General features: G+C 37.5%; 1 protein-coding gene across 1 annotated transcript in view; it reads right to left on the bottom strand.

Moving 5' to 3' along the window:
* The window catches only part of LOC120313414 (glycine receptor subunit beta-like), a gene marked incomplete at its 5' end in the record, with an annotated part of 30,681 nt that extends 18,689 nt beyond the window's left edge, over positions 1-11,992 (bottom strand). The window contains 5 exons of the mRNA XM_039355327.1: positions 1,954-2,106; positions 6,828-6,968; positions 8,898-8,980; positions 9,469-9,698; positions 11,879-11,992. Of these exons, the coding sequence (XP_039211261.1) occupies positions 1,954-2,106; positions 6,828-6,968; positions 8,898-8,980; positions 9,469-9,698; positions 11,879-11,992 (721 nt within the window). The remainder of the gene's footprint in view (positions 1-1,953; positions 2,107-6,827; positions 6,969-8,897; positions 8,981-9,468; positions 9,699-11,878) is intronic.
* Positions 11,993-12,366: the final 374 nt, after the last annotated feature.

Raw genomic sequence — 12,366 nt, 5'->3', positions numbered from 1 at the left:
TTACTAGCAACTCTATTTATCATGATACATATTATTTTGCTGATATAATCTTTTCTTACCATAAATTTGCAGACTATCAATCAAATGGAATGCTAGATATCATAAAAATATGGAGTAACTTGGCAACTGAGTGTCAGACAGGCATACGGATTTGCCTGCAGGCAATGAAGCAATCAGTTTGGACTACTGATTTTGTACATCATAGAAAAATCTAAAAAGTTTATTTAAATAGATCATTATCTTTGAAATTATGTATTCTGTTGAAGAAATGCCGCTCTTTCACAATAAAGTGCTAATAATATTATGTTTTTAAAATCTGCATACTATTGTATCCTTCCCTGTTCTAGTAGCATCATTTCTTGGGACATACTAGCTAGCATTTCTGCAAACAGCAGTCCAACATACCCGAAGAACATGAGAATGCAACTGGTTTCTATTTATCTACAATTTAGAGTGAAAATATCAATCTCACAATGACGGAAAGAATCAGATCACACAATATATTTCAAATGAGATCTAACTTTCTACTACCATCCTATCTATCTATCTATCTATCTATCTATCTATCTATCTATCTATCTATCTATCTATCCAGTGCTTTTTTTCTAAAAAAAAAAAAAAAAAAAAAGGTGCCGGAACTCACACGTCATACAACCCACCTTGCCTACCCTACAAGTTTCCATCCCAAAAAGGTGCCGGAACTCCTTTCTGGGTGTTCTATGAGAAAAAAAGCCCTGAATCTATCTGTCTGTCTATCTGTCTGTCTGTCTGTCTGTCTGCCTGCCTGCCTGCCTGCCTATCTATCTAATCTCCTAAATAGTTGAAATAGTGGCAGCTTTGCTCTGAAATCAAAATTTAGTACTATCAAAAAAATCCAAAACATCTATGATCAGACTGGATTTTATTTTCTTTCTGAAGGAAGAATTAGCTAAATTGAAAATAGACTGAAAAGAGGTTCAATGTAAAAATAAGATTAGTTCTGTTTCTCATATATGAAAATTAAACCTACTAAAACTTATTTCTTTGGAATACTGTTTCAAGACTCTACAAACTGATCAAGAAATGTTAAAGCCTATTTTCAGCAGAAGATCCATTCTGTGAGGTTTTTTTTGGGAGGGCCATTTATCTTACATTGTTACAGGAAGGTTCATAGCTGTCATGAGAAATCTACTACCTAGATTTTATATTAAGCACCATTGCCAGCCATATTATAAGGTAGCTGCCAGTGATTTAAAGTCATAACATAATCCATTAAGGATACTGGTCTTGTATAAATATTTGCTCACTCTCATGAAATAAAATGAGAGCTGAGAAGAATTTCTCCTGCATTTTGCCTTCTGTCCCAGTAAGTCAGCAGTGCTATTATTTATCTCCAGCTATCTGATAAGTAGAATTTGTTGTTTGGAAGAACTCAAAAGACAACTTGCTTTTTCCAAGATCACCTTTAGCTAGGGTTAGGTCTGTTTTCTAACACATAATTAGAGAAAATAAAAATGAGGAAAAGTTCTCTGTGAGATTCATGAAATATTCTATTTGTACATCATTCTATTCAGTAGTTAACATTATAGCATTTTGAAAGCCCATAATTTTATAGAACCATATCTTGTAGAAACAACCTATTTTTCTGGTTCTTTAGATATCAATAACCATTATTCCATTCCCAGACAAAACTTACACCCCTTTCAGTTTTCTACTCACTGTTGTACTCATATACGTCCCTGGTGATATAATGAGTAGATACAGGAACAATTTGCTTAAAGGCTAGAGTTCTTGTCTTTTAAAAAGTGGAGGCAACAAATATGGAACTGAAAAAGAGAAGATTGGGATGACAGTGAAGAACATGCTATGAGAACACAGTTGCTTTCAGTATCCATGATATGTCTTGTTACTGAGCCAACTGCAAATGGATATGTAACATTAAGTGGTGCTGACAATATCAGAAACATAGATTACCCAATGGTACTCTTGCAGCACTTGCATCAGGATTTATCCAGAATGATAACCATGAAAGCACAACAATTAGCAGTGTAGGAGCATAGACACCCATCATGTAAAAGCCAACTTGTCTTCTCAGAGTGAAGATCACTTCTACACATGTGTAATAGCCTTTGGAGAAAATAACAACACAAAGTTCTAAATGCTTTAGTAAGTTCCACTATGTCACCTGGGTTTATTGATGCATGTCACTTTAACTAACTTTTTATTTTAATTTACTTGAAGCTTTAACCAATTCTGAGCCTATCCTAATTAAGCCTATTTTTCGAAAAAGAAGTACTGGCAGCCCAAGCTGCAGCTAAATAACATTTAATTGAAAGTGTGAATAACAATGTGACCTCAATTCATTAGGCACCATTTTGGGACTATACTGCAAGTAAGAGCAACATAAAGTCATTCAATTTACTCTTCTGATATGCCAGTGGATGCTTTAGTTCTAAAGTAAAAAGTTGATGCCTAATTGGCTAGAAAAATACTTTGACAGGAATGAGGGCACTGCCAATACAATGTTTTGCATTATGCACAGCAACAAAAGGCTTGCCAGCTAGTAAATTTTCTAAGAAGAAAAAAAAAGAATGCTTGTACTACTATAAAAGTAAAATTAAAAGAGAAAGGATGATGGCAGCAAGGAGTGAGTGAATGAATTTTTTCGATTCTCCAACAACAATCAAAAACAAACAGGAGGAAATAAACATAGCATTGCTATAGTTGAGCCAATATTTCTTAAAATATGTTTTCTGAAAAAAAATACCAATATAAAATATATAACTAGTTTTTTTCTCAACCCACTACAAATAATTGCAGTAGATGACCCTTATGCAATAGGTGTGTTTATGTATTGTGCATGTGTGTGCATGTCTTCCCACTATTAACTCCAATAGTTGTCTGAAATAAAAAAGATACAAAATGGTGGGTAGTTATGGAAGGCAGAGATATGGTAAGGTGTCAGCAATCCCTGGGGCCTTACAAAGACCATCAAAAGAAGAAGGGGAGAAGGATGAAAGGGCAATAAATTTTTGTGTGTATGTGATAGGAAACAGGGAGGGGGGAATGGCAGGTGATAAGAACCAGAGCAGTGAGATCCTGATTGTACCAGCATCTCATGGCCAGGCACCCTGAGAAATATGTGGATTACCACCAAACATCTCAGAGTTCCCAAAACATCTTGGTGAACTCTAGTTGGCTGGAAACAGGGGAGGGATGAGCTGTTTTTGCTATTTTTGCATCTACAAAGCATGGTAGATATTTTCCCTTGATCATGGAAAGATGGGGGTCAATCTGTTTGATTGGGGGAGCCCTCCAAACCGACAGAGGAAAAGCTAGCTACACCTTGGTGACTAGCCCAAACTATCGGCAGCCGAAGTCCAAAAACACCAACTAGAATAGACTTTGAACAGCGTGTTGGAAACTGGGTGAAAATATTGATCTTTTTTCTTCTATCTTGCAATTGATTTCCTTGAAAAGTTCCCCAAGAAGCAAAAATCTTCCCATAGAGCATAGACGGAATCAGCTCTAATTTTTTATGAGGAACAGAAATATATTGAAATGGAATTTAATATAAAGCTATAGTCTGGATAAACCTGAAAATTGTGGAAATTGTTAAGATCCTCCCTTTGAAAGAGTATTGATGAAATTACAAGAAAATAATTTTCTGTCTTAAAAGTTGGAAAATGAATATCTACTGACATCTAGTGGTGGATTACAGTATAAAATTAGAGCTGTTTTGACTCAGAAACTGGCAAGATGTCCAGAAACAGATAACAATCTGTCCCTTTGAACCTCAGAGACTCTAAGCTAAACAGAAAACAGCTAGGAACAGAGGAGAGAGAATACATTGGGCTATTTACTACAGACTAAGAACTATAAAAATTCTTGGATTATAAACACTTACTGAGCTGTGATCTTTAGGCTCAAGAATTGTTTGCTGAGAAAGAAAAAACTTGAATTTTGGCTACTTTTTTTAGGGGGGAAGCTCCTGAATTACTCTTAGGTGGTTGAACATTTTGGATTGAAAATGTTGGTTGATTGCTAATTTTAGGACTCCTGAGCAGAAGAACCATTATAAAATATTGCTTTTAGTGGTGGATTGATATTTGGAAATGCATTGGACTATAAAGACCATACATAAAGATAAGAATTATACAAGACTTTGTTGTTTGGACCTTAAGACTGGTTGGTTGGAGAAGACTAATATACAGGAATTATGGTACCTGTGAAAGATTATTTGGAGGGGGAAGATAAAATGGATGTTGCATACTTACAGTAAGTGGTAAGAAACCACACCCAAGATTCTTTTCTGAAACTCCCAGCCTGGAACATCAGAGATCTGCAGGAGTAATACTTCAAAACAAGGCAAATATCTTCCAGGATGAAATGCATGCTATGTTGCAACTAATTCAAATGACAATTGTTTCAAATCATGATGAGATTAAAAATAATTTAGATGATATAAATGAGCACATCTTTAACGAAACTCACAACTAAAAAACTCTCAGAAAATAATGATAAAGAATGAACAAATAAATCAGACAATAGAATACAAAACAGAGGAAAGTGACCCAAAGATGGAGGCTACAAATGAAAGGAATTACAGCTTAACACAGGTAAAGAAAAATCTGAAAGATTCTGCTATAATATTGGAAAAGAAAAAGTATCTTATCTTTCAAAACTTCAAAATAAACCAGAGGACAAGAAAGAAGATCTGACAAAATGGATTATAGAGATGCCAGGGGAGCAGTAGAGTTTGGGAGACAAAAAATGAAGAGAGAAATTGAGGGAGAAGGAAAGTGGAAGCTCTTTAACGAATATAAATGGGTGAAACTCCCCCTCAAAGGTACTCCACCTAATCTGTCTTCCCCATTTCTAACAACATTTATAAAAATACAGGAAGAATTCCCTGGTAAGCTGAACACATTGACTCGGAAACTTTTTGGCAAAAGAAGAAGGCTATATTAGATTCAAGAGATCAGATGACTTGACTTACCAGATGGACTAAACATGACTAAACACTTGTTTGAATATGGCTAAAAAAATAAATTTTGGATATAAATGGGTCCGATAGTAAGAGGGATGTGATTTATAAGTAGTGTAGCTTTTTTTTTTCTTTTATGAAATGAGAAATATAAAAATACTGGGATGGCTTTTGTGAATGAAATGTCTGGACATTTAAATATAATTAATTTTGAGAAAATTATAATTGACAAGAATCTTTTGAATATTGAGGGGAAATTAAGCTTAAATAAGAACTTCAAAAACAGGACCTATAGTGATTTAATAAAATAACTCTTCACAAATATAAATGAAACATAAGCTGATTAGAAAAGATGCTATTGTCAAGCCCCACGGGGCTTGCCATTCAGCGGTGGGGGGTGACTCAGGACACAGCCTGCAGCTGCCAGACGCCACCCAGACGCCGAAACGGGCCCATAGGACGCCAGGTACGACCCTTCCCCCCCTCCGTTCCCACCTCAGCGGCCTACCGTTCCCAGGTGGAGAAGCCTGGCCGGAGGGTCCCACAGCCACCGACGGAGCCGAGGAGTGGGGGGGGCCGCCAGTCGCTGCCGAGCCTCAAGGAATGCTACCATTGGCTGCCAGAAGCGGCAGGAGACTGCCAGAGCCCGCGGCCGTGAACAGAGCAGCCGAGAGGCGGGGCCAGCTGCTGCTCATTGTGGAGAGCCGCGGAAGGCCTCCGGGGGAAGGCTGTTGACGGCCGGCCAGGACCATGGAGGCCTGGAGGATGCTGGAGGCAGGAACAACGTGGTGCCAACAGAAGGCCCTAACCTGGGCGGCCGGACAGAGGGTCAGCAGGGCGGGGCCGATCCAGGGGAAAGGCGTGACTGAACAGAAGGAACCTTTATGACTGTTGGGCGGATGGTGGTTAGCAATTGAGGGTGGGGTTTTGAGGCGTGGCACAGTTATGTGAAGCACTGGGAGCAATCCACTCCCAGTGCTGACTTTATGTATGCTAAGGAATAAACCTTACTTGCACCTCGTACCTGTGTTTCTGGCTTCTGTTATTCTGGACGACGACGGACAGGCGTGATAGCTATATACTGATGTTGATTGTATAAACATTAGGAAAATGTTTTCATTTAACTTTGTATGTATCAAAAATACTAAGAATTGTACCTACTCAATGTTGGCAAAAGGAAAATATTATTGCAAGAAGAGAAGATCAAGGAAATGTATCCTTAGGTAGTATGTTGATTATGGAATCATAGAAATTAACTATTATTGATTGTTGTTAAATATATGAACCCAGACAATATGTTGTTTACCAAGCACTAAAGATTATTATTGTAAAAAATTAATAAAATATATTAAAAAATATAAGATTGATGAATAAAACATCTATCTTTTATGTTTAGAAAGAACTGATTTTACTTCCATTATGTGCTCTTATAAATCTGTATGGCCAAAAATATTTTCCTATTACAAATTTACAATTTAATCAATTCTTCATTTTGCTGCTCTGCCCTAGAGAGGCTAAAGCTGTTAACTGAATTATAGTGATTAATGAATCATGTGAATCAGAACATTTCTATTACAAACATATCTGTCCATATTGACTAGGAAGGCAATTTATATGTCTCATGAATCTGGAATAGTATTAGTAAAGAACACAACAAAGCATTATCTGTAACCGTGTAACAATTTTTTATTTAAAATAGTTATTGCAAATCAGATTTTCTGAATCAAGCTTTACTGCAGAAGCAACAAGATAAAATCAGTTCATTCACTTAATAACCTCTTACTTCCTTTCATGTTAGGATAAATGAATAAATCATCATTTAATGTAATGAATGGACAAATAAATTGATTAAAATATATACCAGTCCCTTTGTAGTATTTGGTACAGTTGCCATATTCAATATCTTCTTTTTTAATATCAAACTGGGGCAAAGCAATTTTCTCCAGTTGAACAGGATCACCAGATTGCCAGATAAATCGTAAATCATCAGTAGTGTAACCAACTACATGTTTTGGACAGAAAAAAAAGATGATGATGTTAATGTGATAAAAAGTAATAAAATGCAATAATTACAAACAAGCATGCTTTTCTTCCACCATGTCTAAGAATCTGGCAGATTAATTATTAAAGAGTGTTTATTATACTGATCATATCTCATTAGTACTGAAATGCATTTACAGATTTTCACTGTTTCCACATACACTGAGTGTTAACTTGAAGAACCTGGAAGTAGATCATCTGAAGCAGTGTAGGTTTTTGGTCCACATGCCAAAGTAATACATTTCTAATTTTAAAAGTGTTTTTGAACTTTCCTTTAGATGTTATTTCTTTATTGGAAACACTTTTTCCACTATGGCATATTAACTTTGAAAGTTTTTGTCACAACTAGGACTGGAATTCACATGGGTTGGTGTGGTGCCACAAATAGTATTTTTTCTTACAGGTTTCCCTGCCAGCATCATTGCCCATCAGATCCCATCCTCATTAAAATATAATTGCATTTGTGTCTTGTATAAATTAGAATTATGGCTGCCCATCTATTCTTCCCAAGTTAAGATTAGTAGCTTTTCTACTATAGGGAGAGTCCACTAGGATGCTGGTTGGGAAAAACGTATGGGATATGTGAATGCCTGGCATGTGTGAATGCATAGGGACTAGGTAAGATTGCATGGATGGGACAGAGGGTGGAAGAGACTTACCGCGGCAACTTTTGATCTTCCCTGCTGGCTTTCCCATTGCCTTTCTGGAGAAGCCAGTAAGGAAGGTTGCAAATTATGATCACATGATCACAGGCATTGCAACACTGTAAATGTTAATCATTTGCCAAGTGCACAGACTGCAATCACATGACTGTGGAGGTCTTGAAAGAACCAAATGTAACTACCATTCGTTCAGCACCACTGTAACTTCAGTCCCTGAAAGAATGGTTGTAGGTCAAATGTTGCCCGTACAGAAATATGGAAAGCAACAGAAAAAGAATCAGTAAAGGCTCTAACCAAGCTATGCCATTGAATCTGGAGAATGTCATAGTGGACAACATAATGGTAAAGATTAATCTACTAATATCAAAGAACAGACTGTGCAAATTATTGCACAATATTCTTAATATAACATGCTAACAAATAATGCTTTGGATCATGGAAAAGGAGATGCCATTTGTTCAAGCTTAGAAAAGGCCAAGGAATATGAAACATTACTGCTAATGCACATATATGGTGTGACATACAACGAATACCAAAGGGAAGCGGGTACGTTTTCATTGATTATAGAAATGCATTTAATTATATTCATCATGTCAAGCTTTGGAACGTGCTTAGAAAAAAATGATAATGTCATTGTGCTGTCAACATTGAAGTAACCAACAGTTAAGGAATATGCCACAAACTAGTATTTGATATATAACCATGAAAACTTCAAATGCTATGATGTGCCACAGGTAATGGTTTCCCTGTGACACATTTTGAAATTGAAGATTGGGCTTTGAAGAAGCAAGATAGAAACAGCATTTGATAATTTCGTGTAGTCCTGAGAATACATGGCTAGCCAAGGAAACAAAGGGATGATCAAATGAATCAACCCAGAATTCTCATTCAAGGCATAAGTTATTATATTTCAGATATATTGTACAAATATTTATTCTCTAGAGAATTCCATAATTATGAGAACGGTCGAAGGAAAGAGAAGAGGCACCAAGGCAGAGTCGAGTCAATTATAAGAGAAGAGTGCACTTTTGGAAGATCTGAAGCTCTATCATTGTACTGAACATGCATATTCAATTATTAAGCATAAGAGATAGATAGATAGATAGATAGATAGATAGATAGATAGATAGATAGATAGATAGATAGATAGATAGACAGACAGACAGACAGACAGACAGACAGACAGACAGACAGACAGACGTAAAATATGTAAAATGTAATTTACATACAGCTCTCCAATTGCATTTTGCAACGCTGTGTATCCATAGGAAACAAAGTTAAATCCAATGGGCATGAGAGAGTAACAGATAATCTGGAAATATAAAGTGAAATTTGGAAGCAATTCAAATGTGCCATAAGTTAGAAAGACAAATGTTCAAATTTAAATACGTGTACTATATATCAGCACAAGAAGTCTTATATTTAATATTCACATTTGCACCTCTTTTTTGCATTTTTGATTTTTTCCTTACTTTGTTCTGTTAAATACATAAATAAATAACAGAAAATAGGAAATAAGAAATAGTCACACTATGTACGTGTATTAAACATACAAGCGCTTAAGCTAGCGATTATATTGCATTTTATTTTGATTTTGTGGCTTGCAAGAGGCATGATGATTATTCAGCCTTTTTGAATAATCACTATTTGAGCAAGCACTCTAACTTGAGTTTATTAAAGCAGTCCAATTTTCTGGTTTATAAAACCTTGTTTACTTATGATAATATTATTTAAAACAAAAAGTCTATAGCTATGGAGTTTTCTTAAAACTATTCATAATCAGTAGAATATATAAAATACCTCATGCTGACTAGGACATCTCCATCACGGAATATAAATAGGAGAATATTTTCTTGAGTGACATCATGGAAGTTAGCATTCTTTTCATTTGCAAAGAACAGATCAGGCTTCCACAGACATTTAAACATGGTAGGGTCCACTGTTAGTGATTCAGATCCTTTCCAATCAGTGGGCAACTTAAGCCGAGGATCATTCCATTTCTGTCTTAAGAAGATGTTAACTCGGTAATCCTGTTTGAAATATATTAAGCATATTAACTGTTACATTTATTGAATTAATATGTTAACACTTAAAACAGATATTTGGTATATTCAGTTGAGAGAAATGTTAGCAAAACTCACAAAGCTTAAATCAAGAAACCATTTACATAATCCATATATGGATTTGCCTCATGGTGAAATGGACAGCAAGCAAATTTAATAAACAATAATGATCAATAATACATGTCTATTTCATTAAATCAGTGAGTCACTGAAAAGATTTGTATAGCTAAATTTTATGCACCATCACTCTTGGACTCAAGCCTCACTGCCTAAGTGCTTGCAAGAAATAATATAGTGAATACATTTCTAAAGCCATGTTTGAATTTTAAGAATAATTTGCTGGTGATCAGTGGAAAATCTTATTAGAGGCCCAAACAAAGAGATGAGCATGGTTAGGATAAAAGATAAATGTCATTTAACACATAAAGTAAATATTCATTATACTGTTCCTGTCCCTATAGTACATCATTTAACACACAGAATAGGTATCCATTATACCAGGGGTATTAAACTTGATTTCATTGAGGGCCGCATCAGCATTGCGGTTGCCCTCAGCGGGCCAGGGGGGCATGGCCGACTGGCTGGGCGTGGTGGGGTAGTTATGGCTGACTGGGTGGGTGTGGCCACCTGGACATCGCTTGCGTCAGGGGGGCGCCTGTGGAGGCCAGGCGGGATTGGTCTCTGGAGAGTGGGATGGTGGCAGAAGGCTTCTTCTGCAGGGTGAGGCGAGGCAAGGCAGGGGGCAGGGCAGGGATGCCACCACCGTGGGACAAGGTGAAGCAGGAGGCAGGGTAGCTACAGCTGGACACCACTGGCCTCTACTGTCCATCAATAGCCACAGCCTGCTGGACTCTCAGCAGGTGCATTCTGCAACTCTGCAGCCTGCTGTCACCACTGGCAGCAGGTGGAATCGGGGGGGGGCACAAGATGTGGGCTGCCAGATGTGCCTACTCCATCCTGTCTGTTTTTGCTTGCAATTGGAGAGCAGGTCGCCGCTGGTCATCTCCTTGGCTCCCTCATGGGTCTTGCCCTTGGCCTATGTGTGGAGCATGTTTTCTTCATGCACAGTGGGGCCAAGGTGCGTCGGGTGCATGAGGGGAACACACTTCATGCGCAGGCCAAGAGCAAGATCCGCCAGGGGGCCGAGGAGATGACAAGCGGCAACCTGCTTTCCAATTGCAAGCAAAAACAGATGGAATGGAATAGATGCATCCAGTAGTCCACATCACATGCCTCCCTCTCTGACTTCGCCAGTCAGTGCTGCTGCAGTGCCTGCTGCTTGGAGGGCCGTCCCAGTGGTCACAGCAGGCTGCGGAGCTCCTGCTGCCAGACACTGTCAGCCCCCGCATGCTCATCACCTCCTGTGCCTCAGGGGCACCGGGCTGGGCAGGGTCAGGCCAGAGGGGACTTGAACCTTGCTGTCTCTGGGGTGGCCCCGAGGCCAAATATGGGCCAATCATGGGCCAGTTCCAGCCCACGGCCCTTGTGTTTGACATGTCTGCATTATACTGTAGAGTAGATATCCATTATATTGTTCCTATATTGCAGCATAATTCAAAGCTTAGAAAAGAAGAGATATAAGCCAAAGGAACTAAGATGTAAAGTAAGACAATGTTAAAGGAAATATACGGGGATATCTGGACAGAAAAAACGGTGGACTAACAAATCTTCATGTAGGGAGGATAATGCTGAGGCAAAGACTAGAAGCCAAGTGATGATCTTTGCCCCTGGATCTTCAGACAAGAAATCATGAAATCACACACTTGTGCTTCAGCAAGCAGATCCTTGTGAGAAAATCAGCAGGAAAGATCCTGCAGGTAATTCTGCAGATAGAGTGCTGGGAGCTGCAGAAGAAATAATCAAGCTCATAGCCTCCAGTAGAGCCTGCTTAAAGGCCACTGTATTTGGACAATCCATTTTCTATAGCACATTGAAACCAATTTACAGAGCACCTTAAGCCATCTGGTGAGTGTATTTTCAACCCCTGGGCAAATTTAAAATAAAAACTAAGGAAATAATTAAATTGATTTTTTTTAAAGTACAAGCAAAACCTTGTCAAGTATTTGGATTAAGAAAGTTTAAATCATGACAGTTAAAATAGGAACATTGTTTATTTTAAAGTACTTATAGATTAATAATTAACCTACCTCTTTGGAAAGAAGATTGTTTAAATTTGCTGTAGAAGAAAATTGGATTAATAAGGGAACATGGAAACTGCAACAGACCACATGACTATAAAAGTTATGGTATGCCAAAAGGAACTAAAAAAATATCATACACAAAGAATCCTCTTTTACTTTTTGTGTCCATTTCCTGGATTATAAATTAAACAAAGAAAAATGACCACTACCAGAAAAAAGAGCAAACATTAACAGAAGACAGAAGAGGATCATTTTCAGATGAATTAACAGGAAAAGGTATTGTATCTGAGATTTTACAAAGGATGTTTGAACAATTGGGGAAGAATGTCACAGCATCAATAACTGACTGAATCAGTTAAAAGAGATCTGCTACAGTTGATAACAAAGGATAACTAAGCTACATTTCTTGAGGGATTTACAGAAAAACTTATAGAATCATCCTATGAAAATTATGTTTCTTAGGAGATTGGACTGGAGTAATTTGCCCAGAAAAA

This window comes from Crotalus tigris, unplaced genomic scaffold (genome assembly GCF_016545835.1).
Source record: "Crotalus tigris isolate CLP2741 ecotype Arizona unplaced genomic scaffold, ASM1654583v1 scf7180000018678.45055, whole genome shotgun sequence".
Taxonomy (NCBI): domain Eukaryota; kingdom Metazoa; phylum Chordata; class Lepidosauria; order Squamata; family Viperidae; genus Crotalus; species Crotalus tigris.
This window is presented reverse-complemented; position numbering and strand designations above follow the sequence as displayed.